Below are 27373 nucleotides of genomic sequence, written 5' to 3' on the forward strand. Positions count from 1 at the left end.
TGGGAGCTCGGCCCTGCATATTTTTATCTTTGCTTCACCGCCAGTCTATCATGGTGTCAGGTACCCAGTGCTATCAGAGAGTAATCCAGAGCATGCTGGTTGGAGCCAAGATCTCCTGCGGCCAGCACAACTGCTCTGGAGGCCCTAGAGGCTCAGGCCTTGACTTTCTCCTTCACTCGCCATGTCCAATCCATCAGCATGCTCGGTTTTTTTTAGTTAGTTAGTTATGGCTGTTCTGGGACTTTGCGGCTGGGTACAGGCTACTTTCTGTGGTGTGCAGGCTTCTCACTGAGGTGGCTTCTCTTATTGCAGAGCTCAGGCTTTGGAGTTCTGGCTCAGTAGTTGCAGTGAATGGGCTTTGCTGCCCATTTCACGGGATCTTCCCAGGCCAGAGGTGGAACCCATGTCCCCTGCACTGGCAGGTGGCCTCTTAGCCACTGGACCACCAGGGAAGTCCCATCACTGTGCTGTGTTGAAGCTACATTCAAACATGGCTTGAATATACTGCTTCTGGTCTGAGTCCGCATCACCTCTTGCCTGGGCAACTTCAACCAGCTCCTAACTGGCTCTGCGCATCTGACCTTCAACCCTTGTGTTTCATTCTCCACACAGCAATTAACATGACCTTTCGACAACGTTAAGTCTGAAAAAGTATTCCACAACTTGAAACTGCCAATGGCTTGCCCTGAGCTTAGAGTAAGACCCAAATGCCTCAGCAGACTCCTGACCCCCACTCCTTACTCTTTACTGAGCTCTCTACACCCCACCTCACCCACTTCTCTCCTGCTTCCCTCACCAGGCACCACCTTCGCAAACCACAGGAGCAGGCTCCACAAACATTCTAAATTCATCCCGGTCAGAAAGTCTTTGCCATCACCACTCCTTCTGCCCGGAAGGCACTCCCTTGGCAGCCGCCCCACAACCTCTGCGTGGCTGCAGTACAGGGCTCCATTCAAACAAAGCTCAGCTTTTCAGCGAGGCCTGCTCTGGCCATCTGAAGGGCGTATCACCATCCAAAAGGATTTTCCCTGCTTATTTTCTGTTTCTCCTCTCAGAATGTTAGCTCCATGAAAGCAGGAACCTTGTCTGTTGTGTTCACTGATGTATCCCCAGCATCTAAAGTAACATCTGTTACATAGTAGGCATTCAAAAAATAGTTGTTTAGTGAATGAATAAAAGATGGGATCACGACAGAGGAAAAGCTGTAGGCAGGAGACTCTGAGTTCCCGAATTTCTGTCTCCAGCACAGCGGCTAGGGCACCTGTCTTCTCCTTTCTCTTACCTGCTTCACATATAGAAACAAACAATTCCTGTATCAGACTCAGCCACCTGTAGGTCTGTCCCTCTGGCCAAGTGGCACTTGAGGAACTTGTACTTAGCAGGCACTCAAGAAATACATGTTTACTTGACTTTCAACTCCCTCCTGGATTCTGAGACCCTTGCGAAACTTCTTATTTGGGGAAAAATTTCCCTCTGCAACCTATAGCCAAAACCAAGTCCCCTATTGCTATTTAATAGCCTTGTACTCATGAATAACTAAGCTGTTAACCCTTTTTGAATCTCAATTACTCATTTATAAAAGGGAGATAGTGCTACCTTCCTCACAGGGGTGAAGGAGCTCCCAGATGCCAAATGTGAAAAAATTTGAGCAATGAAATACATGATATCATTGCATGATAACCCATAAAACATTGAATATTTGAGTCCATGTTAACATAAAAAATAATAGAATAAGTAAATAAATGAGGGAGATGGGGCAGTTTTTTCTTACAGATTCCAATTGATAAATGTAGACTTAACTTCCTACAGACTCTTACTTATAATGAGATAAATAGTACCTTAAAGTGGGGAACCTAATCATTGTTGAAATCATCATCGGTAAGACATTTCGCCGTTAATGTATCACTAAGGCACATAGCTTCTGTGGTCTTCCTGCCAAAAATGTATAATGTGATCTTGAGAAAACAACAGATAAACCCAAAGAAAGGGACATTCTACAAAATAAGAGAGCAAAGCTTTGAAGGAAAAAATAAAAAAAGATTGAGGTGACATTGTATCTAAATAAAAAGTAGGATCCTGGACCAGAAAAAAAGGACATTTCTGAGAAAACTGGCAAAATTTGTGGAAATCTATAAATTAAATAACAGTACTATTAGTTTCCTGGTTTTTAGAGTCGAATCATGATTATGTAAGATGATTACACGGGAAGCTGGGTGAAAGGTACAGGGAAACTCCTTAGTATATTTTTGTACATCTAAAATCAATTCGAATAGAAAGGTAGAAACATTTCAAGTGGACATGATTCACACGGGACCATCGCTGGGCACACAACTCAGCTATGAATGCAACTCCAGAGAAAACAGAGGGCGGGGAGGCGGGGCGGCGGGGGGGGGGGGGTCATCGGCGGGCGGAGTGCGCTTCTCTTCGCGTGTGTACGGCGCCGGAGGCTGGGGGTGGGTGAGCGGGCGCGCGGGACCGGAAGCGGCAGCGCGCCGGACTCGCCGCCGAGGAGGCCGCGCGAAGCCGGGCATAGGGCTCCCGGGGAGTCTCCCGGCGCGGAGGGGAGTCGCTATGTCGTCCGTGAGCCCCATCCAGATCCCCAGCCGCCTCCCGCTGCTGCTCACGCACGAGGGCGTGCTGCTGCCCGGCTCCACGATGCGCACCAGCGTGGACTCGGCCCGCAACCTGCAGCTGGTGCGGAGCCGCCTGCTCAAGGGCACGTCGCTGCAGAGCACCATCTTGGGCGTCATCCCCAACACGCCCGACCCGGCCAGCGACGCGCAGGACCTGCCGCCGCTGCACAGGTAGGCCGGGCGGCCCGGCGGCGGCGGCGCGACCTCCTTCCGGGACCGGCCCGGCCCGGCCTCGGGGCGCGGGGCTCAGGGGGGCCCCGCCTCTCCAGACGGTTCCCGTGCCAGACAGGGGCTGACAGGAGTGCCTCGTGACCGTTAAATGACTTGACCCACGGAGTCGTGAAAACTGCACCGTTAGCTGCTCACCATCTGTTGTGAATTTCCCTCCCGCCCCCCGATCTTCAGGCTCCTAAGCCGGTGCTCTCAACCTTCCCACCCTGGCTCTTTTCTTTCCTCTCTTCCCTGTCGCTACCCCCTTCTTTCTGATCCTTCCTTCCCACTTCTTTTGTCCTCTTGACTGAGATACTTGCTCCGTCACGTTTTCTCAACCCCCGTCCCAGTCTATATTGCACCATTTCTTTATTGAGGAAGCCATTCGTTCTTCCACACTCCCTGTCTTCCCCCCACCCTCCAACCCCTGCCTTCTCTCCTCCCCTCAGTTCTTCTGTTTTTCTTCCTGAAGGGCCTTCCTTCTTCACGTTTTCCCTTGTCTCCCCTTCTGTTCTCATATCTCAACATCTCTTAGGCCCCAAGCTACACCACCTACACCCCAAACTCACCACCTACACCCCAGGCTTACCGATATCCCTCCACCCTGACCCTAGTTGTATGACTTTAGGTGACAGATGAAACATGTACTTCTTTCTTTCTTCATCTGTAATTTGGAAACTAACATCATCCTCTGCTTAGGTGTGTGATGAAGTAGTGAGATCACACATGTAGCCTTTTTTGTGCTGGCCTGGATAAATGCTTACACCGGCCACTACTGTCCATGGCTAGCTGCATAGCTTGAAATGTGGCTTGTCCAAATTGAGATACTAGAGTGACCAGTTGTCAGGGTTGCCAGGGACTGTCTTGGTTTTAGCACTGAAACTTTTGTGTCCCAGGAAACCCCTTGGTTCAGACAAACCAGGATGGTTGGTCATCCTAAATGTACACTACACACTAAATTTTGAAAATTTAGTATGAAAAGTGTTTTGTTGATTAATAAATTTTATAGAGATTAAGTGTTGGAATGGTAGTATTTTGGATATTAGGAGTTAAGTAAAATATTAGCATTTCATCTATTCTTTCTAATGTGGCTACTAAAATTACATAGGTGGTTGGCATTATATTTCTACTGGACAGTGCTGGTATATACTATGCTCTCAACAAATGCTGTTATCATCAAGCCTCCCAAGTCCTTGCCTCCTGTCCTTAACTCTTCTTGAAATGTTTTCAGTTTAGAGCCCTTCCGTCTTTCACCTACAGTTACCTTTTTTAAAATTAGGTGTACTTAACTCTTAATGGATTTTGAGAGGGTTAGGAATGTCTTGTTTTTGTCCAAATTCTTTTTATTATATACATTTTTTAAAAGACAATGGCTTTACTCAAATTCTCAGAGATTTGGTTCCCTTCCTCTCAGTTCCCCTCCCCTCATAAAACAGAAGGAAAACATAGCAATCCTTTGTTGGTCCACGTTAAGCCTCGCCTTTCTCAAGCATGGAAAACATTTTGGTTTCCATCTGATCTGCTTTGCTTTGCTTGAATAAAATTGGATACTTTTTTTTAAAACAGAGATTTGTTTTCTCAGAGTTCTATTTATTTATGTATTTATTGGCCGCATGTAGGATCTTAGTTCCCTGACCAGGGATCAAACCCACACTCCCTGCTTTGGAAGGGCATAGTCTTGACCATTGGACCACCAGGGAAGTCCCCTGACAGTTTTCAAGTTTCAGTAAACTCTGATAAACTGTGTTGGATTCTCGTTTTCCTACACATGACCCCACTCCTTAAGCTTCTGTGTGTTCCCATGTTTTTTTGCTTTCCGTGCTCAGGCCCTTAGTTGCTAGTTGAGGCAAGTGTACTCATGATAGGATATTTTTGATTACTCATGGATACACTGTGAATTTTGAAAGTAGAGTTAGTCCTGTTTCAGTTTTGAATGACAATTTGTTGGTATGATTCTGTTTGAATTATCCTCCTTGGAAGTAATCCACTAATAATCAGACGAGGTGTAACGTGGTTCTTGCTGTTCTTATTGCGGCCTTTGTTTTAAATGAGTAGCAATGTTAAAATTTAATCATTTAAGTTCGAAAACCGACATTGAAAATTATTCATGGAATTTCAGCATCACAGAGACCCACCAGACCATCTCGTTATCCTGGAAATATTATTTGCTACTTGAAAAAATCTATGTAGACTCTGTTCCTTAGTATAAGGTTCCAATGTCTTTTTTTCCAGTTGAGCTTTAAATGCTCTTATTTTTAAAAATTTAAAGAGCTGTAATAGTCCAGGTGTTGAGTTACAGTGTTGTGCTGTTTCAATGCACAAATCCGCCCTTCCCCAGTTACCTGCTTTTTCAGATTGTAGTAGGACCCCAGAGGCACGGTGACGGCTCTGCTCCTGGCTCTTGTTTCCTTTAGACCATCCAGTTGACAGTGCCTCGGTCTTCAAGGAACAGCAGTGATCGCTTGTCTCCTGAGACTCTTTGTCATAAAGTGGCAGGGTCAGATGTTGACTTACGGAGCCACTTCCTTTCCCATGTTGAGCCGCACAGTCCCTTTTCTGCATGTTGGTGTGCAGGCATGTTGCCCACTGTTGATTATCCCCAGTGTGGAACTTGGCTCTCGTGCCGCCGCAGGCCTCCCTGCTTCACTGGGCTGTCTTTTGAGTGACTCCTCAGAAGCTCATTGTTTTCTTAATGAAAATGGACAATAATTTAACTTTCCCTGCACAGTGTCTTCAGACATTTCGAGATGGCCCTGCATTCTTCTCCCAGTCTTCCGTTCTTCAGCGTATCTGCCTTCCTTTGTTCATAGTACTGATTGCCCAGTCCCTCTTCATTTTGGGATATTTCATCTCTGAAGTGAAGTGAAGTGAAAGTCACTCAGTCATGTCCAACTCTCCGTGATCCCAAGGACTATACAGTCCATGAAATTCTCCAGGCCAGAATACTGGAGTGGGTAGCCTTTTCCTTCTCCAGGGGATCTTCCCAACCCCAGGGATTGAACCCTGGTCTCCTGAATTGCAGGTGGATTCTTTACCAGCTGAGCCACAAGGGAAGCCCAAGAATGCTGGAGTGGGTAGCCTATCCCTTCTCCAGGAGGTCTTCCCAACCCAGGAATCGAACCAGGGTCCCCTGCATTGCAGGCAGATTCTTTCCCAACTGAGCTATCAGGGAAGCCAACTTCATCTCTAGGGCCCCCAAATTAGTTTCATTTGTCTGACCCAAAAAAGAAAAAGCGTTATAATACAGCAGGTACACAGGTTCATGATTTGTCTTTATCCATTGACTTATTTGTGTTACTTGTGTTACTTAACTTACTTGTGTTACTCTTATTTCTATCTGTTAGCACTCTTAAACATCAAGAAACCTAATAATATGGATTTTAAAATTTAATATTTTATATTAGCAAGTATGTAATGAATAACTCTACTTAGGTTTTCCTGAATCTGCATTTACTTTTTTTAAGGAAGGTCTGTCTACAAGTGGCATTTCTTAAATCTAGAAATGAACTTTAAGGAAAGGAGAGAAAATCAAATAGCCACAGAAGCCTCATCTGTGGTAGAATTTGGAGCTATCCTAATAGACTAGTTTCCTTGTTTCTAAATCTTTATTAATGATGATGATAAATTTTGCTCAAAAATCATCAAATATTCAAGAAGATAAGTAGAGTGACACCGCATCAAAACTGAAAACATATTTTCATGGTTCTTTCCCAGAAGTGTGTAACTTTTGATTCCAGAGCTTTGGTGGAACTGCTTCTCTGTCTTAAGTGTTAAGATGTAAATATTAAATAATGTCTATGCTTTGTAGTAACTCAGCTATTTAGAAGCTATGCTACTAGTGTTTATTTTTATACTTCTTATAAGTACAAATTCATGTCGTCCATGTGGCAAGAAAAGAATCTCAGTTACTCATTATAATAATGAGATAGTGCTGCCTTCCTCATAGGAGTGAAAAGTGGTGGTAATGAAGTATGGACCTATGAAAGCCTTTTGTAAACTGCAGAGCAGTAACCCTGAATGTTAATGATATTATCGTTGTCCAAATGAGTAGTTTTCAGTGTAGATTTCACAAATGGAGGTGGGGGAAGGAGTGGGCATTTCTTTGAATATGTGCAGAACTGCAGTAGCATTATTACAAAAATAGATTTAGAATTAAGGATTCCAAGAAAATGGAGGGCTTTAAAGTAAAGAAAAAGGAGGGAATTCCCTGGTGGTCCAGGGGTTAGGCCTCTGAGCTTTTACCGCTGAGGGCGTGAGTTCAATCTCTGGTTGGAGAATGAAGATCCCACAAGCCAAGAGGCCTGACCAAATAAATAACGTTAAAAAAAAAAAAAAGTGAAAGAAAAGAAAAAAGCAAGTGGTTGGCAAATAGACCACAGCTATCCTTATCTTCATATTCTAGCAAGGTTATGCTCAAAATCCTTCAAGCTAGGCTTCAATACTATGTGAACTGAGAACTTCCAGGTGTACAAGCTGGGTTTAGAAAACGCAGAGGAACCGGAGATCAAATCGCTAACATTCATTGGATCATAGACAAAGCAAGGAAATTTCGGAAAAACATCTGCTGCTTCATTGATTATGCTAAAGCCTTTGACTCTGTGGATCATAACAAACTGGTAAATTCTTAAAGAGATTGGAGTATCAGACCACCTTACTTGTTTCCTGAGAAACCTATATGCAGATCAAGAAATAACAGAACCGGACATCAAACAATGGACTTGTTTCCAAATTGGGTAAGGAGTGCCTCGAGGCTGTATATTGTCTCCCTGGTTATTTAACTTCTGTGCAGAATACATAATGTAAAATGTTGGGCTGGATGACTCGCAAGCTGGAATCAAAATTGCCAGGAGAAATATCAGCAACCTCAGATATGTAGATGATACCACCTCTAACGGCAGAAGGCAAAGAGGAACTAAAAGGCCCCTTAAGGATGATAAAGGAGAGTGAAAAAGCTGGCTTAAAACGCAACATTAAAAAAATGAAGATCTTGGCATCTGGTCCTATCACTTCATAACAAATACAAGGGGCTAAAATGGAAACAGCATCAAATTTCGTTTGCTTGGGCTCCAGAATCACTGCAGACGGTGACTACAGCCATGAAATTAAAAGACACTTGCTCCTTGAAAGGAAAGCTGTGACAAACCTAGACAACATATTAAAAAGCAGAGACATCACTTTGTCAACAAAGGTCTGTATAGTCGAAGCTATGTTTTTTTTCCAGTAGTCATTACAGATGTAAGAGTTGGACCATAAAGAAGGCTGAGTACCAAAGAACTGATGCTTTTTAATTGCGGTGCTGGAGAAGATTCTTGAGACTCTCTTGAACAACAAGTAGATCAAATGAGTCCATCCTAAAGGAGATCAACCCTGAATATTCATTGGAAGGACTGATGCTGAAGCTGAAACTCCCATACTTTGGCCACCTGATGCAAAAAACAACTTATTGGAAAAGATCCTGATGCCAGGAAAGGTCGAAGGCAGGAGAAGGGGGCTGCTGAAGATGAGATGGCTGGATAGCATCACCAACTCAGTGGGCATGAGTTTGAGCAAACTCTGGGAGATGGTGAAGAACAGGGAAAGCTGGTGTGCTGCAGTCCATGTGACCGCAAAGAGTTGGACACAACTTGGCAACTGAACATCAACAAATAAAGTGCTTGGGCTTCCCAGGTGGCTCTGGTAAGGAATCCACCTCCCGGTGCCAGAGAGGTAGGCTCAGCACCTGGGTCCAGAAGTTTCCCTTGGAGAAGGAAATGGCAACCCACTGCGGTATTTTTGCCTGGGAAATCCCATGGGCAGAGGAGCCTGGCAGGCTATAGTTCATACAAAAGAGTTGGACATGACTTTGCATCTAAGCAACAATAAAGCTCATAGTAATAGAAGAAGTAGATTATTTAGAAAGATGACTAAATTGATATAAACCCTATGTATCATAGTTCCATCATAGAAGGAAAGTATTAATTGAACATTTTGTTTACTTAATATCTATTTTTATGTGTAAAACCTAGAGTCCAACATACAATGCAGCTTGTCTAAAATAGCATTAGGGGCCTCCGTGGCAGTCAAGTGGTTTAAGACTTAGTCTTCCAATGCCTAGAGGGGGATCTGATTGGTCGGGAGCTAAGCTCCCACCTGCCTCCCAGCCAAAAGAAAAAAAAAAAACTGGAACATAAACAAGAGAAGCAATATTGTAACAAATTCAATAAAGACTTTAAAAATGGTCCACATTTAAAAAAAAGAAATCTTAAAGAAAAATAAATAACATAAGTATCATCCTTCTTCCCAGAACTTTTACCCCAGATGCCTTTCACTGAATGGTCTGTTTCTCGCCATCTAATTCACATCATCATATTTCTTCTTTAAAAAAGGGTACATTCTTTTTATGTACCTTTTGTTCTTTTTTTTTTTTTTTTAGGTCTGTTGTCAACTACAAGTGATTTAAAGTAAGAAATAATTCACATTGAAAACCGCTGTATATCTTTTTCTTACTAGGGCAAACAGTATAAATCCAACTTAATCTCTGTACTGTTTGGAATGTCTCCTTTCACTGTTAGCATAACTTTTATTTGCTTTGTGAGAAGACTCATTTTTAGTGTCACCTTTAATCAGTGACATAGCCCAAATAATTAAATTTATTTCCTAATCTGGAGGTTTGGGTTTGTTTTATTTCCCTCTGGTTTCTCTTTAGTTTGTAAACCCCTGAGGCCAGGAATCCAGTTTCTCACCTGTCAGTGTTTCTTATGAATAGAACCGTAAACATTCTGCATCGTATAATTTTGGTGGTTTCACCTGCAGTGAACTACAGTCTTCATTAGTCTCTAGTTAGTTTAGGTCCAGCTAACTCGCTCAGGCAGTTAGGCAGGTTTTCAGCAACTGGGAGAGAGAACCTACTGTTTGATTCGTGCCTGAGGAAAAGCAGCCGCAACACAAGATCAGGTTTTTGAAGTACATGATGTGTTTTTTCTCCCCACCAAATTATTTTCCTGATTTTTTGGTTTCACTTAGTATTTAAATAAAGTTTTATCCCCTGTCCACGTGGTATGCCTGCAAGGATGGTAAGGAAATATATGCATAACTCAGAATAAACTGAGTGGAAAGCCAAAGGTGACAGGCTCTGTACAGAATTTGTCATTTACAAGGAAGGAGTCAAGAATGAGCTGCAGCTGGAAGTGAGCGAGCTCACTAAAGCATGCGCACATTGTCTATGCCATCAGCGTGTTTGAGATGGGCAAGCGCAGTATTCCTGTGTCGCCATTGTCCAGAGTGTTGAAAGTGCTGAGCACTTTGATTTTAGTTTCTTTTCTGAAGTTACAACCTAGCCTGTGGCTTAGGGGAGAAAATCTAAGTGTAGATAACATCTGTAAGTCTCCTCTGAATGTTGATCTTTCTCTTTTGTATTACTTCAGCTTAGTTTGGTTGAGGTTTCCTTCCTGTGAATTAGTTTATATGCAACTTGGTCAGGATTGAATGATAAGGAGCTGAGGCTTAAATGAACTATAACTTTCTATCAAGTGTTAGGTGTGGTGATTACCACTTAGAACTAGGTTTACACTTTCCTGAGGTATAGGTCTTTGACTAAGTCTCCTCAGACCGCAAATAAGTGTGGCCTCTGATATTTAGTCCCACATTTAGCAATTCAGAATTCACGGGCATACATGTTAATTCCCAGATTTGATGGCAGTTTTATAGATTGATTATGTAAAACACCTGGTTTGGTGTTAGTAGAAAAACTGGTTGGAGCAGGGATTACTTAGGTTGGTTTACATCATGCTGTTTGTATTTAAATCTGTTTAGAATGGGTGTCTATATGTGCGCAGTAGTGTCCAACTCTTTGCAACTCCATAATGCTAGTGTGTACTCTGGTGACAGAGTACCTCACTCCCAGCTGGCAAAATTAAAGTATGTAAATCTCAACTGCTTCTACAGTTTTTCTTTTTTTAGATGCTTTTACGTTTTTATGTTTAAATACTCCAAATGCTTCGGAATTTCTGTCTAATTCTTAAAACATCTAATTAGAATGAGACTGCCCCATAGCAGGCATTAGGGACTTAACACACCGTGTTGTCGTTACTGTTTAGTTACGTCTGACTTTTTTTGACCCCATGGACTGTAGCCCTGCCAGGCTCCTCTGTCCATGGGGTTTCCCAGGCAAGAATACTGGAGTGGGTTGCCATTTCCTTTTTCAGTGGATCTTCTAGACCCAAGGATTGAACCCAGATCCTCATTTGTGAAAAGAAGTGAAGTGAAAGTTGCTCAGTCATGTCCAACTCTTTGGACTATACAGTCCATGGAATTCTCCAGGCCAGAACACTGGAGCGGGTAGCCTTTCCCTTCTCCAGAGGATCTTCCCAACCCAGGGATCGAACCCAGGTCTCCCACATTACAGGTAGAATCTTTCCCAGCTGAGCCACCAGGGAAGCCCCCTTCATTAGTAGGCGGATTCTTTACCACTGAGCCACCAGGAAAGCCCAGCAGACAGTGCACCGGATGTGAAATTAAATAGAGAAATAATTCAGTTGCACTTCGCATGTTCTTTGCTTTTTAATGAATTTCTCAGATAAGGCGGCCCTTTTGAGGTGAGTTTCTGCCCTCCCATACTGAGCATTTGTAATGCTGATGTTCTATGTGTTTTTCAGGATCGGGACAGCTGCACTGGCAGTCCAGGTTGTGGGCAGTAACTGGCCCAAGCCCCACTATACTTTGCTGATAACAGGCCTGTGCCGCTTCCAGATCGTACAGGTTGTGAAAGAGAAGCCCTATCCTGTTGCCGAGGTGGAACAGTTGGACCGGCTGGAGGAGTTCCCCAATACCTGTAAGACTAGGGAGGAGCTCGGAGAGCTTTCGGAACAGTTTTACAAATACGCGGTACAAGTGAGTTGCTTTTAGTGCTTCCTTAAAATTCTCTTTTCTTCGGTTTCTTAGTTGCCGTAAGATGTGATAAATTTGTCGAGTGGTGAAGTGTTCAGGCAGTGTGTGCTTAGAAGATTTAGTGATATAATGTATTGATATCAAATGGTTTTTCTCTGGGCTTCTATCTCAGTCTTTCTAGGACATGCTAGCCGACCCTTTCTAAAATTTTTCCAAAGAGTGTTTCTGGAGCTTTCCTTATAACTTTCAGTGTCTCCAAACCAGATAGTTATTAAACCTAAATAATCTTAAAAATTAAAATACTGAACAGAAGCTGTTTGTTGCTAGAAGATCTAGGCATCACACTATATGTTATGTTGGTTCAGAAGTCAGGATCACACTGTGACTGGTGTGGAAGATTAAGCCCGTGGTTTCACGTGTGGTTGAAACCTCCATCCTCTAGAATTCTGGGAGGGATTCACAGGTTAGGTGTACATTAAACATTGGACTCCTTAATTGTAGGTTTGAGTTTTTTTGGTTGATTCTCGATTGAACAGAAAGCTTCTTCCCTCATCCCAGAAGCATATGCTTTTATGCTTTTATTCACTTCAGATCTTACTGAAGTATATTACAAAATGTAGTCTTGTATGTTCTATTGATGTAACCCAGTGACTAAACTGGATCTGTGTGGGACAGGCAGCGTCTAAAGGCCTTGATTATAAATCCTGTTAACTGTTGAAAAGTGTGTAGGGCAGGTGTTCATAGCCTGTGGTATTTGTACTTGATGTGGCATTTGAAGGGACACGTTTCTAGTGTGGTGAACAACAGAAAAATAGAGAATTTTGAACTACAACCACTGTTGGGACGGAAAGGAAAAACCTACTTAAAGAGAGAAGCTTCAGTTTGAGGACCAGAGTAAGTGAATATGCTATTTAGGAATGAAGGCGATTGAGGGGAAAGTAGAATTTATCTTCCTTTTCCTGAGTGATTGTCCCTGAGTCTCAGTTCCTCTCTTGGACATAGCTTCAAAGCTGCTTTCTTTTATGCTTTACTTTTCCCCACTTTGAATCAACAAAAAGTTTTAAATATGTAAAGATTTTATAATGACATTCAAGGAATTTGTATAACATCACCACGGTTATACCACCATCGTGCAAAAGGAAAGGGGAACTTTTATCAGCAGCTCCACTGAATATCACAGTTACTGAAAGCTTGCCTGGAGCTTGATCTGTCTTAACTCCAGGCTGTACCCTGGAATTTGTTTTTAAAGAAAAAAATCATTCAGTCAGTGCTCAGATTTTAATTCATCCTGTGTTCTACTAAAGACAGTAAGTATTTCAGCTACTGACTGGTTAACATAATAAGCCATGTTAAATTTCCAGAATTTGATAATTACACTCTCTAAGAGAATACGTCTCCTTATTCTTAAGAACAAGGTCATGATGTCTGCAGTTTACTCTGATATTTTAGCAATATTTGTGTGTTGTGTGTGTGTCGTGTGTGTATATAGAGTGGGGGAGAGAGAGACAAAATGTTAACTGCTGATGAATTTAGGGAAAGTTTATTAGGGGAAGGAGTTTCTTTATACTACTGCAACTTTTCTATAAATTTTAATTTTTTAAAATAAAATACTAAAATCACTGATTTACAAAACCTTTTATAAACATTATTATTACCCACTTTCCAGCCATTTTTGCTTTTCATTCCAATTGACATTTTAACAGTACTTCTTTTCCTTTGAGTCCTGTAAAAATGCCTGGACTCTAATAATCAGTGATTGTTTGGAAGCAAAGACTTTCTTTGTGACCCAAACTTAAACCTGTATGACAATTTGATTTTTTAAATTCACAAATAATGCCCAATTTTATTAAAAAGACTTTTTTTCTCCCTTTGTAGTTGGTTGAAATGTTGGATATGTCTGTTCCTGCAGTTGCTAAATTGAGACGTCTTTTAGACAGTCTTCCAAGGGAAGCTTTACCAGACATTCTGACGTCAATTATCCGAACAAGCAACAAAGAGAAGCTCCAGGTCAGTGTTCCCCTCTGGAATGCCACGCTGCTTTGTCACTTCTTAATTGGATCTAGGTAGTAAGTTTTGACTTTCAGGTAAGAGATACTGGAGACCCACAGAAGTAATTAAGGTACGTTTACACTTATATTGACTTTTAAAGTGATTGCTTTACATTTTTGTGTACCCAGATAGTTCTTTCATTTGCATTATCAGTACTGGTAGTTTATTAACTTATGGAAATAGTTTAAGTGAGAATGACTTTTTAAAAGTGTGGAGCTGCCCTTGGCTAAGAGGAGACTCTGCCTTGGGCCCGCCGGTGTAATAAACTGCACTCCACTAAAAAAAAACAAAACAAAACTGCACTCCACTAAAAAAAACAAAACAAAACAAAACAAACAAAATAAAAAATAAAAGTGTGGAGCTGTGACCTTTCCCTTGTATATAATAAGCCTGCATTGTTAGAATTCTTCATGTTTCTTACAGAAACCACAGCTATGATGTGTTATCTATGATTTTTTTTACGGTTTTCAATTTCTAATTCTTTAAAGTGAAATGAATTTAAAAGACACTTGAAAAATAATCCAAATGTGGATTGTTAGATTTGAATGTCTTTTCTCCAAACTATAAAAGTTTTCCTGTACACTTATTTTTGTAGTATTTTTAAGCGATCTGTTTTATTGACTCTTCCGAGAACATTAAACTACCTTTCTTATTTCATCAGTTTATTTAATGCTTAAGTCTAACAATTATACTAGCCAGTGCAACTAATGCAGATAGGTTGTGTTTAAACACAAGAATTCGGTTTAGCTGGTAGGAGCAGAGAAGGCAGGAGTTCTACCGACTGACCTAGCGTGGTCTTAGCAAGGGCATTTTACTGAGGGACCAGAGAAGGAGGTTGGTTAAAATGTTCTAGACTCTTGTGTATGTAAAATGTTAAATTTTTTGAACCTATGATTTGTTTAGACCTACTACGTAGACACATCTGGGCTTTCAGAGGATAATTCCCGGGAAAGAGTTGACATAAAATGTGTTTTCTTCTTGCTCTTGGAACCATATCTTGACTTCATCTTTTAAATAGAAACTGAAGATGTTATTATTCTTATCTTCTTTTTTAGGATTCTGGTATTTATGTCAGATGACCTTGCTGATAATTTGGTTGTCTTAACCATAGTGTAGCTGTGAATATTGAGAGGAGTTATCTTTCTTACTTAGCAGTTTAAGTCATGAGTCTTGACTGCCTTGTTTCTGGAGCATGTATTTCTGAGAGAGAGGTGCTGTACGTTTCAGATTTTAGATGCTGTGAGTCTGGAGGAACGGTTCAAGATGACCATACCGCTGCTTGTCAGACAAATTGAAGGCCTGAAATTGCTTCAGAAAACCAGAAAACACAAGCAAGATGATGATAAGCGGGTAAATCCTCCATTTAATTTATTTCTTTAGGTTCTTTAGTTGTTTTTGTGTGATGTAAGATTCAGTTGTTTTCTTTTTTTTTTTTTTTAAAGAAAAAAATTGGGGGAATAAAGAAAGGAACAAAGAAAAAACAAGCTCATTGTCTCTTTCACCCAAGTTACTGATAAAATTTTGAATTCTAGTTTGTTTCCCTCTGCCCCTTCTCCATGTTTGGATCTTTTTTTTTTCTTCCTTTTAAGCATGTAGACACTTTCTCATGTTTTGTTTTGATAATCATTGAAAGGGGTAAGTTTAGTAAGCCATTTCTTTTTCTGCCAGTGTGTGATGTTTTCAATATATTAAAAATTAACAAATAACGACGATGACGGTCTTTGAGTATGATTTTTTTTTGCCACTGCATACAGTATTTATTAAGAACATACCACAAAATTATTCCTAAAAGGACTGATTGAATGTGTTGTACCATACTTTGACTTTTTAAAAATTATCTTGTACTGTTTTAAGTTTTTGACTTGACTTTTTTTAAGTTTTATAAGCGTTTCAGTTGTCGTTTCTACAAACTGTTAGTCTTACTTTAATATTTCTGTTTTTATAAAATTATATTTTTGCTGTTTTATGTTTTTAACTTTTATATTTGACTGTATTAAATAGGTAATTTCATAAGTTAAAATAAATTCTAAGGCCTTTAAGTTAAATGCTAGTGTATCATTTTGCTCCAGGAACAGCTAGAGTTGATTCATGATATTAATGAGTTGAGAATTTCAAAAGAGTAGGTGGTTTTTAAAACATGGTAGAGAGGCACAGAGAAGGAGAACTTAAATAAGACCGTTTGACTTGGCAGAGGAGACTGTTGTTGGGTTTCAGGGAACAATTTCAGCACATTGGAGACAAAAGTCAAAGTACAAAGTACAAATTATTAAGTAACCAGTAAGGAAGGGGACGTGGTGGTTAATGCCTCTTGTTGGAAAAGCACAACATCACAAGGGAAGTAAATAGTGTGTGGTTAATTGGAAAAAACCATAGATAAAACATTTCGAAAGGTGGAAAGACTGCTTGGTGCAGATGAAGGGAATAGAGACAGTGGTGGAAAGTTAAAGATGCTAAAGAGAAACTTCGTATTGTAAGGAGAAAATGGAATTTATTCAGTTGCCAAATGTTGAGTAGTCATTAAGTATATCAAGAAAATAGTGGCTGCAGTAGTAGCTCAAGAAGAGACAATTCTTAGCTGTTTTCATTATTACTAGTAGCCAGTTTCTTGAATTTTTTCTTCTCGTGCTGGTAGTGTTAGCATGTATGGAAGAATCATGTCCATCTCATCTTCATCTGCTTTTGTAAATTCTGCTCCCTCCATATGTGCCTGTGCCTCCTCCTCATCATTCTGAGCTTTAGTCCCTAAAGATTTAGCCTCTACCCATAAAAATGTTTACGGTGGCTCAGTGCTTCGTCCCCAGTTTATTTGGGTATGCAGTTTTTCTCTCCTGCTTCATCTTGTAGGTCATCGCAATACGCCCTATGAGAAGGATTACACACGTCCCAGGTGCTCTAGCGGACGAGGATGAGGATGAAGATAACGATGACATTGTCATGCTGGAGAAAAAGATACGGACATCCAGCATGCCGGAACAGGCCCACAAAGTCTGTGTCAAAGAGATAAAAAGGTAAGTTGTAGAAGCTGCTCGTTCATTAGGATTTTCATTTGCTTATTAACGTTAAAAACTGTTGCTCATGGAAGTGAATCTGCTACTTTGTGTTACAAAGCTGATCTCTCGTTTCATATTCTTTTATCTTTCTCCTTTCCCGTATATTTAGTATAGCCACGGACCACTCTGTTTCCACTGTATCTCTTACATTTCTTAGGTTTATGGCTTTCCTGATTCTCAGGTTGAGCGGTGATCTGTGAAGTGCTTTCTCTTCTTTATTCCTCCATCAGAATCTGCTTCTTAGTACTTAATACTCCGGAATCAACACCATGTTCAGCGTTTTCTTTTTCTTGAATGCTGAATATAAGTGATATAACTTTTCCATCTACTGTATGCTGTCAAGCACAGTCACTATTGCCACTGCCTTTTCATTGTCTTAAGGCCATACTTAGAAATAATGTTTATTCAGTTATTGTATTCTTTGCACATCACTGTTTTCGTCCTTAGATTATAAACTTTAGGAGGCAGGGCCAATCAGTTTTGCCTTCCTACAAGATAAAGTACAAGGGAACCTTGCTGACAGAATAGGGTACATGAGTTGATCACATTTTGTGGATAGTCTCAGAGTTAAAACCAATTTTTCCTTTCCACACTTATAACATTCTGCCTGTATTGCATTTTTTTATGAGTGGATTGTAATCAACCTAAATGTATGCTCAGGAACTGAAGATTTGACTTCTGAGACACACAGTTAAGAACATAAGTAAATGTTGCTGAGATATTTTACAATGACTCTGACATTAGTTAACAAATGCAGAACATCTATTTTGTACAGAACACTTTATTAAGCACTGCGTATGTTATGGAAGTTGCATTATTTTAATTAAATATCTGATGAGCTGACTTTCTCTCTGATACAAGACAATATGTAATTATCATATTATACATGATTAGGCACCTGAATAAATCACTGGGTAATTGACTTGAGACTCTCCCTATGAGATACAGATACTGATAAGGCCTTAGGTATTTCAAGGATAGAATCAGAACGCTAGTTTGCAAGTATCTGTTTAAAACAAAATAATCTTTTTATTAACTAGATTTTTATTAGGTTGATGCAAAAGTAATAGTAGTTTTGGAACACACCTTTATTAATCAAAATAGGAACCATTACAATCAACACATTTTTGCCGGTGAGAAATAAGTTTGCTTATTCCTATAGCATAAAACTCTGTGCTTTGGGATTCAGTGAACTCTTGGAAAGCATTTTCAGCCTCTTGCTGGCTGTGGAAGCATTTTCCCTGCAAAAAGTAGTTGAGATGCTTGAAGAAGTGGTAGGTGGTTGGTGAGAGGTAGGTGAATAGGCAGATGAGGCAAAACTTTGTAGCTCAGTTGGTTCAAATTTTGAAGCGTTGGTTGTGCAACGTGTGCAACGTTGGGCATCATTGTGGAGAATTGGGCCCATTCTGTTGATCAATGCCAGCTGCAGGCATTGCAGTTTTCAGTGTATCTCATTGATTTACTGAGCATACTTCTCAGATGCAGTGGTTTTGCCAGGATTCAGAAAGCTGTAGTGGATCAGGTGGGCAGCAGACCACCAGACAGTGACTGTGACCTTTTTTGGGTGCAAGCTTGGCTTTGGGAAGTTCTTTGGAGCTTCTCCGTCCAACCACTGAGCTGGTCATCGCTGGCTGTCATCTAAAATCCACTTTTTGTCACACATCAAAATCTTACTGAGAAATGGTGTGTAGTTGTTGTGTATTTCAAAGCTATGAGTTTTTTGATTTGCAGTCAGTTCATAAGGCATCTGCTTATCAAGCTTTACCTTTCCAATTTGATTCAAATGCTAAATGACCATAGAATGGCTGACTTCTCATGTAGTTTTAAGAGGATCAGCTTCAATGATTGCTCTTAATTGGTCATTATCACCTTCCCATAGCTAGCCATTACACTCCTTATCTTCACGACTCTTAACCTGCTTTGCAAAATTTCTTGAACCACCGCTGCGGGTACTTTCATTAAGTAGTTTCTGAGCCATATGCGTTATTGATGTTGTGACTGTCTCTGCTGCCTTACAACCCATTTTGAACCTAAATAAGAATATCATAGAATTTGTTTTTTGTCTAACATCATTTCCCCAGTCTAAAGTAAATAGCAAGTAATAAGTCATTAGCAAAAAACATAGAAATGCACATTAAAATGATGTATAGCATAGCCACATTTATTAAGAATGTATTCCAATATCAAATGGCAGAGTTCAACAATGCAAAAACCACAGTTATGTTGAAAAGTGAAAGTGAAATTTGCTCAGTCATGTCCAACTCTTTGTGACCCCATGGATTGTAGCCTGCCAGGGTCCTGTGTCCATGGAATTCTCCAGGCAGGAACACTGAAGTGAGTAGCCATTCCCTTCTCCAGGGGCTCTTCCCAGCCCAGGGATTGAACCCAGATCTCCTTCATTGCAGGCAGATTCTCTACCGTCTAAGCCACCAGGGAAGCCCCAGTTACTTTAGCTAAGTTACGGAAACTAACAGTTATATTAGCACCAACCTAATGAAAACGTTTTCAGATTTGTTTAGCCAAAAATGCATGATATATCTGACCAAGAAAGGGAGATATGCTTGGTTTTTCTGTTGTACAGAATTTTTCTGTGTTCCTGAGCAGGTTGGCTATGTTTTCTTTCCCCACAGGCTCAAAAAAATGCCTCAGTCAATGCCAGAGTATGCTCTGACGAGAAATTATTTAGAACTCATGGTGGAGCTTCCCTGGAACAAAAGTACAACCGGTGAGTGCACAGATAACAGCTTTTCTTGCAGTCAGATTGTCCTCAGGAAGCGCGAGCAAATTCTGGTGAAATATTGCCCATTGATTATCTTTCTGTTACAGTAGTTCATGATGTCAGCTGTTTAGAGACTGAACTTGTGTTATAGGTTTTAGGAAATACAGGAAAACTTGCTGCGTAAAAGTGCCTTTTGCCTAATTCTGGAGAAAGTAGGGTTTTCTGTAATTGGTGAATATGTGTTTCTCAGTACCAGTAGTCAGTCAGATAGTAAACTTTGTATTTATGTACTCTTTGCCAGGAGCATAGGAAAGCAAAACAGTTTTGAGGTAGTTGGCAGTAAGTGCCAAATAAGTACTAGAGACAGCAAATCTTTTATGTTTTCTAAAGGAAATAATTGTGTATAATGACAGGATAACAGTAAAACAGTTTTGCCATTGAAAGTTTGTCTTTTTTCCCACTAAAACTATTTAAAGAGTTTAATTTCTTTTTATCTCTCCTATCTTTGAGTAAAGTTTTTCTACCTACCAGGAGGATTTTATACCAGTTTTGTTTTGTTTTTTTAAATGTATTTGTTATGTACTTTCTTTTGGGGTAAGAAATATAGTCAGTTGTCTTTCAGAATTTTCAGAATCATTTTATTTGCATTTGTTTCTGTTATTGGACTCTCTTGTTAAATTTACATACAAGGTTTATTAAGTTCAGCAGTGGGTTGATTCTTTGAACTATTTCTGGCATAAGAATTGTTGAGTCTTGAGAATTGATCAGATATATTTTCCTGGCTAATAAAACTTACATTTAAAGCAGTGCTGGAAATTTTGAGAAGTGTTAGCCCCAAAACACATGTTTATGCCCCATATAAGGTATGCCATACATACTAGATTTCAGAATGCTGAATTTTTAATATTAAAAAATGTTTTTCTTAAAAAATACTTTTCTGTTAATCTACAGAGGAGCATACTCTCCAGTACTGAGAAATCAAAAAAAGCATTTTTGTCTCAAAGAGGGCCCAGAATGAAGCATATTTGTGTTACATTAGCTATGCTAGGGCAGTATTAAGGTTTAAAACAACCCTATTTTAATTAGTTTTTTTGATGGACTCACTTGGCGGATTTATTAATGTGTATGGCTAAAATTTTATACAAATGGAATGATTCAGTATGTGCTCCCTTTTTTTTTTTTGATTCTTTCACTTAGAACAATTACTTTAGAGCTCATCCATGTTACCACATCTATCAGTAACTGGTTTATCCATTTAGCAGTTGTTGGACATTTGGGTTGTTTCCAGGTTTTGAGCAACTGTATATAAAGCTACGTTGGTAAATTTATTTCTTAATTTACTTTATGTTTACATTCATGACAGTCTGTTGCCTTCCAGTTGACGATATTTTATGAAACAAACTGAAGCTGAATTTCTTGGTTTAATTCTTAATTCAAAATTTTCTGGAAACTCCATAGTAAGACGACCGCAGGGGAGCACGCGTTCCCATTGAATTAGCCCCTGGCTGTCCCCTGACCAGTTTGAGTTCTGATGGCCATCTGGATCTAGCTGGGCTATTAGGAAATACCATTTTGGTAACTCCTAGCGCCTCAGGCCTGCTTTGAAGCGAAGTGGCCCTATTCTGAGAGATTTGGAGAAGGCCCTGTGCGCGGTCAGTACAGGCCTGGGAAAGGCAGTGACGTTGCAGTTTTAGTGCTTTCGTTTCATCTGCATAGAATGAGACGCCTTACATTTTGGTGTGTTTTTGACAGGTATTTGTGTCATAAATGGAGTCGTGATAATTTCCAAGCCCTGTTATTTTCTCTCTTGACAGTAGGGCTAGTGCATGATGTGAAGCACATCTAGATAACTTGGTAACACCAAGGGTCTTGTTTTGAAATGTTGGTGTTCTCTTGGTAATGTTTTTCTGTGCTCTAGGATTTATCTTAACTAATGACTTATGAGACGTGCAGGGTGCATATAATATAATGACCTGAAGATATAAAATTGCAGGTTTTACTGTTTGCTCTTAGCAACCTAGTAAGTTGCCCTCAGCTTCCTCCCCTCCCACACTGGTCCTATTTGTAAAATGAAATTAATGACTAGCTAGGAATTTTTGTCAGGTTCATACAATGTCACTTGTAGAGAATTGAAGGCAAAATGTTTACTTAAATGCAGAGTGCTAGCTCCCATTCTTTACTGACATAACAAAGAAAATATAAAAACAAAGCAAAGCTATTTTTTCCCCACAACTCAGAGTTTCTGTTGGACATGTGTCAGCGTTAGAGATGCACGGCACTCATGTACCCATCACAGAAACACTTCTCATTGTTCACCATCTCATTGGAGAACTGAAGAGGGATAATTTGTGGTGTAAAAATAGTCATGTTGAACTTCTAAACTAGTACTTTAGGCCTAAATACTTGTTATAAGTAAAATCATAAAACTGTGAAAAATGTCTTTCATAATTCTCAAAAAGAGAAGCTTACCTAAGTAGAGACAGTTATCTAAGCAAAGAGGAGTGAGTTGGAGGAAATAAGTTTGTTGATTTTCCATCTTGAATGGAGGGAGCCAGTAGATACCATTTCAATCTTCTAATTGTAAATAGAGAAATAAATGTTGAAGTAAGTTTTACATTTTTTTATGTTTCACTGTAAGTTTTATTCGTAATAGGAAGCATACATTCTGAATAATTTAAAAGAATAATCAGAAAAGATGCATCCTGTATAGAAAAAATAACACAACAACAAGTAGCATGGAAAATTTCTTTCCTTAAAAGTTTGAAAGACTTGACTTTTAAAATTATCTTGGCATATTAGAAGAAATTCCTTCAGTGTTTTCATTTATTTTCTAAAGTACATAGTTTCTGTTCTTGGTTTTGTTTTTGTTGTTCAGTCGCTCAGTCATGTCTGGTTCTTTGTGACCCCGTGGACCGCAGCACACCAGGCTTCCCTGTCCTTCACTATCTCCCGGAGTTTGCTCAAACTCAGGTCCATTGAGTTGGTGATGCCATCCAACCATCTCATCCTCTGTCGCCCCTTTTCCTCCTGCCCTCAGTTTTTCCCAGCCTCAGAATATTTTCCAGTGAGTCAACTCTTCGCATGAGGTGGCCAAAGTATTGGAGTTTCAGCTTCAGCATCAGTTCTTTCAATGAATATTCAGGGTTGATTTCCTTTAGGACTGACTGGTTTTATCTCCTTGCTGTTCTAGGGATGCTAAAGAGTCTTCTCCAGCACCACAGTTAAAAAGTATCAATTCTTCAGTTCTTGGCCTTTTTTTTTTGTAAATTTATATATTTTTAAATTGAAGGATAGTTGCTTTACAGAATTGTGTTGGTTTCTGCTAAATATCAACATGAATCAGCCACAGGTATACATATGTTCCCTCCCTCTTGAACGCTCAAGCCTTCTTTATGGTCCAACTCTCACATCTGTAAATGGCTACTGGAAAAACCATAGCTGTGACTATATAGACCTTTATTTGCAAAGTGATGTCTCTGCTTTCTAATACGCTATCTAGGTTCATCATAGCTTTTCTTCCAAGGAGGAAGTGTCTTTTACTTTTGTGGCTATAGTCACCGTCTGCAGTGATTTTGGAGCTGAAGAAAATAAAGTCTGTCATGTTTTCTACTTTTTCCCCATCTGTATGCCATGAAGTGGTGGGACCAGATGCCATGATCTTAGTTTTTTTAATGTTGAGTTTTAAGCCAGCTTTTTCACTCTCCTCTTTCACCTTCATCAAGAGGCTCTTTAGTTCCTCATTGCTTTCTGCCATTACGGTAGTGTCATCTGCATATCTGAGGTTATTGATATTTCTCTTGGTAATCTTGATTTCCAGCTTGTGCTTCATCTAGCCCAGCTAGTTACTAAGTATTTACTAAATGCTCATCAGAAGTGAATGTTGCATTATAACAAATGCCTTTTTAGATACAAAATGACATTTTCTTGGAAAGTGCCCTTAGACATGATATAAATATATTGATAACTAAGTATTGAAACATCTTTGCATAACTGAAATCCCACTGGGACTCTGTAGATTACTCTTTGAATAGATTTGATTTACCAACATTTGAATTATTAGAGCTATGTAAAGTGGAATTGGTCTGAAGTGGGTTTTTTCTTTACTGTGGTAGGTTTTGGTGTCAGGGTTAGAATCATGAAATAGGAGATTTTCTTTCATTTATTCATATATTCATCAGTTGGCTTCTGAAGCCAGGAAAGGGGAAGAAATTTTTTTCTTCCCTTTCCAAATCGCTCAGCCAAGACTCTGACTAAATTCAGTAGTATTATAATTAATTTACATGCATTATTGCTTAGCTGGATTTTTGTAGACTAGCTTGAGAACCAGGCCATTTTTTTTTCTTGTGGGAAAAATGCATAGCACGTTCCGAATAACTGAGTTAAAGAGTGGACTTCTGTGTGTTTCTCTCTCCCATTCTTTTCACTGTCAGTTTTGTGGATTATCCTCTGGCTGCCACCCAGCTGATAAATTCATTTTGGCTTGACCTGTTGTTTAATCTGTGATTATTTTAGGTCCTAAAGCACTGGTAAACCTGATGGGAGCTTGGCTCTAGAAACAGGGCTTAATTCGTTTATTTCTGGTGAGATTTTAGTAGATAGAACTTAGACAGTTCTTCATGTCTTAATTTTTTTTTTCGACCCAGATCTTTTGTTTTAGAAGATTAGCTAAAGGAAGTAATTACAGAGATAGGTGGAGATTTAGTTACAGAGATGCACAGTGAAGCATACTTTATACCTGTGAAGATTTGTAGATAACCTAAATGCTCAGCAATAGGGAATGAGTGTGGATAGTTAAATAATGGAATATTATGTAGCCACTAAACTGTTACTTAAGAATACATTTGACCCTAAAAGATGTCCCTATTATTTAAGTGAAAAAAACTTATTTTTCTAAAATCTGAAGACCTCATATAATCTTAGTTTGAAAAATAGGTATATAAGTGTGTGTGCGTGCACACACACACACACACACACACACAGAATGTGGAATAATGTGTGCTGAAGTGAAGGTAGTGGTGCTCTCTGTGGGGAAATGAGATTACGGGTGAGTGTTTTCTTCCTTTTTTATTAGTGTCATCAGATTTTCTGGAATGAGCATATATAACTAACATAATAATAAGAAAAAACCACTTAAAAAGAAAAAGAACAAATACAAGCATAAGTAGAGTATGTAGAAATATTCTACTTGTCTCCATAGAAATAACATGTATATAGAAAATCATTCCAAATGGAATGAGTATTAACTCCTTGAGTTTTTAATTATGTAATAATATCTATTATTTCTATAAATACTAAATCTTCTTCAGCAAGAAAACCAAGTCCAGGTCTCCCTGAAGACTCATTTAGAAGAAACCAAGCCTATTCTTATCACTTCTTTTTTCAAAAAGCTATTCTGACTCTTGCGAGTGTGAAAAGGAGATCTTCCGTTGAACAGCTCCATGTGCTCAGATTGTGGCTGTTGGATTACTTGACAGATCGTCTGGACATTCGAGCGGCCCGAGTTCTGCTGGATAATGATCATTATGCCATGGAAAAATTGAAGAAGAGAGTGCTGGAATACTTGGCAGTCAGGCAGCTGAAAAACAACCTGAAGGGCCCCATTCTGTGCTTTGTCGGCCCTCCTGGGGTTGGTAAAACAAGTGTGGGAAGATCAGTGGCCAAGACCCTGGGCCGAGAGTTCCACAGGATTGCACTTGGAGGCGTGTGTGATCAGTCTGACATTCGAGGACACAGGTAAGAGACCTCTCTCAATTTAATCTCTGATTCTCCTCCCTTTTCGTTTGTCTAGAGCCCCCTCCTAAGTCAGTGCATAATAGAGATCTTTTCCTTAAAATGGCTCTTTGTGGTACCTTGAATGCAGAGGACATTTATGGTACTTACTTGCTAGCCTCAGGCCTCTGCCATCAAGGTATACCCAAACTAACCTTGATGTCTGCGATGGTGGACAGGGAGTCTATGCCTCGGCTTTCCTGGAATCTTATTATAATGCAATTATAAATCAATTATCCTTAAATATTATATCTTTATATTCATTTTGGCCTTGTAACATTTCATAAATAATGACCTATAACTTTTAGAATTTAAGAAGTAAGTGCAAATAGCAGGCAAATAGAAGGAGGTAAATCTTTGATAACAAATTTATTATGTTTGCAGTTTAAACCTTCTTTCATGGAGGCTGGTTTGTAGTGTGAGAATGAGTAATAAGGAGAAAAAATAATTAAGCCTTATCCTTGCATTTTTGACACCCTTTCCATAAAAGTACATTAAACTCTAAGAATTGTGTCTCTGATTAATCTGACATTATTAGAGTGAGATTTTCATGTTATGTTCATTGTTTTATTCTCTGTGGCTCAGATTGGAAGATGCTTTGGGACAGCATGAACCTCTGTTTCATAGTTTCAGGTTGTGAGAAAACATACCTATGGTGTATGTGTTAAGGTACATTTAAAAATGTAGAACATTTAAGAATGTAGAAATTATGAACTGCTTAAAAGAATATGATGCTGTATACTTAGAAGAATATGATGTTGACATACTGCTAATATAATGTAATATGTCAGTTATATCTCAATTAAAACGATTTCTTTTTAAAAAGAGGGCACGTAACTTTGAATAGAAAGTAACTAAACTCAAAGTAAACTCTGTCCTCAAGATCATACCCTTGATCTTGAAATTGCAAAAGCATTGCAGATTATAAGTAGGGGCTTTGGCAGGCCTGCCAATGCAAGCATTGAGCAATTACCAGTAGCCAAGGGTAATTTAAATGCATGTTTACAATTTGGTGAATGTGGTTTAAACTTGAATTGTGGGAGAAAAAAGAATATGATGCTTTCATGACACCTTATTTTTCATTTGCCTTATTCGTGGGATCCTTAAGCAGGGATGGGAAACTATGGTTCTTTTTGTTCTCTTTTACTTGCTTATTTACAATACTTATGCATTGAAGAAAAATCATTTCAAGATTTTCATAAACAAGCAATAAGGACTGCAGATTAGGTCAAAGAATTGATTGGGATTGGTCTTTCTGGCAATTTCAAATCATGTTTTTGTTGCCTAGACTTTCTGATTCTCATATTTGCCACTAGAGGTTGTAGTATGCTTTTGTAAAGAGATTGGCATCGTGGACCAATCCTAGAGAAGCTAGATCTGTGGCCCGAGTCTTCAGATTTTACATACTGAGCTTTAGGGAGGTGTTCTCCATGCAAGAGACTTGATTCCTGCACTCCGAGTTGTCTTCCTTTACTTCCTTTTATCTGTGGCACATTATTGTGTGAGTATTTGATGAAATTTAGACAGTAAGTTTGTGGAGTTATTGTTATGTGAAATTAATGTCTTGGGCACATGACATGTAGGTATTTGTCCTTATTTCTTCCTACATTGGTGTTGGTTATTTAGTAAGGCTTGGTGCCCAGCACATACTGAATATTCAAAAAAATTACCTTTCATTATTATTTTAATTCTCAATTTTCAGGAGGACATGTTTAGATTTATAAGCTTCAGGATGATTTTTTATAAAATTCAATCTGATTCTTAAATTGTTCCTAAAATATCCTGTTTGGGACTTATTTAATTTGTGTGGCAGAATTGTGGAAAATGTATCTTTACAATGCCTGTTGGTGCATATACGCATCCTGAGTCACTTCAGTCATGTCCAACTCTTTGCAACTCTGTGGGCTGTAGCCCACCAGGCTCCTCTGTCCATGGGATACTCCAGGCAAGAACACTGGAGTGGGTTGCCATGCCCTTCATAACCCAGGGATCGTGATCTTGCCCACCCAGAGATCAAACCTGCATGTCTTACATCTTGGGCATTGGAAAGCGGGTTCTTTACCACTAGCACCACCTAG

At 39.5% G+C, this 27373-nt stretch overlaps 1 protein-coding gene across 2 annotated transcripts in view; it reads left to right on the forward strand.

The window, feature by feature from the left end:
- Nucleotides 1-2474: 2474 nt before the first annotated feature.
- The window catches only part of LONP2 (lon peptidase 2, peroxisomal), an 84162-nt gene continuing 59263 nt past the window's right edge, over nucleotides 2475-27373 (forward strand). Inside the window, exons 1-7 of one of the 2 annotated variants that reach the window (XM_065925273.1) lie at nucleotides 2475-2804; nucleotides 11477-11711; nucleotides 13584-13715; nucleotides 14985-15107; nucleotides 16602-16765; nucleotides 19438-19532; nucleotides 25001-25259. In XM_065925273.1, the coding sequence (XP_065781345.1) occupies nucleotides 2572-2804; nucleotides 11477-11711; nucleotides 13584-13715; nucleotides 14985-15107; nucleotides 16602-16765; nucleotides 19438-19532; nucleotides 25001-25259 (1241 nt within the window). In that variant the 5' untranslated portion in view covers nucleotides 2475-2571. The remainder of the gene's footprint in view (nucleotides 2805-11476; nucleotides 11712-13583; nucleotides 13716-14984; nucleotides 15108-16601; nucleotides 16766-19437; nucleotides 19533-25000; nucleotides 25260-27373) is intronic. The other variant, XM_065925274.1, reaches the window with a different exon arrangement.

Source organism: Muntiacus reevesi, chromosome 2, assembly GCF_963930625.1.
Source record: "Muntiacus reevesi chromosome 2, mMunRee1.1, whole genome shotgun sequence".
Lineage (NCBI taxonomy): Eukaryota > Metazoa > Chordata > Mammalia > Artiodactyla > Cervidae > Muntiacus > Muntiacus reevesi.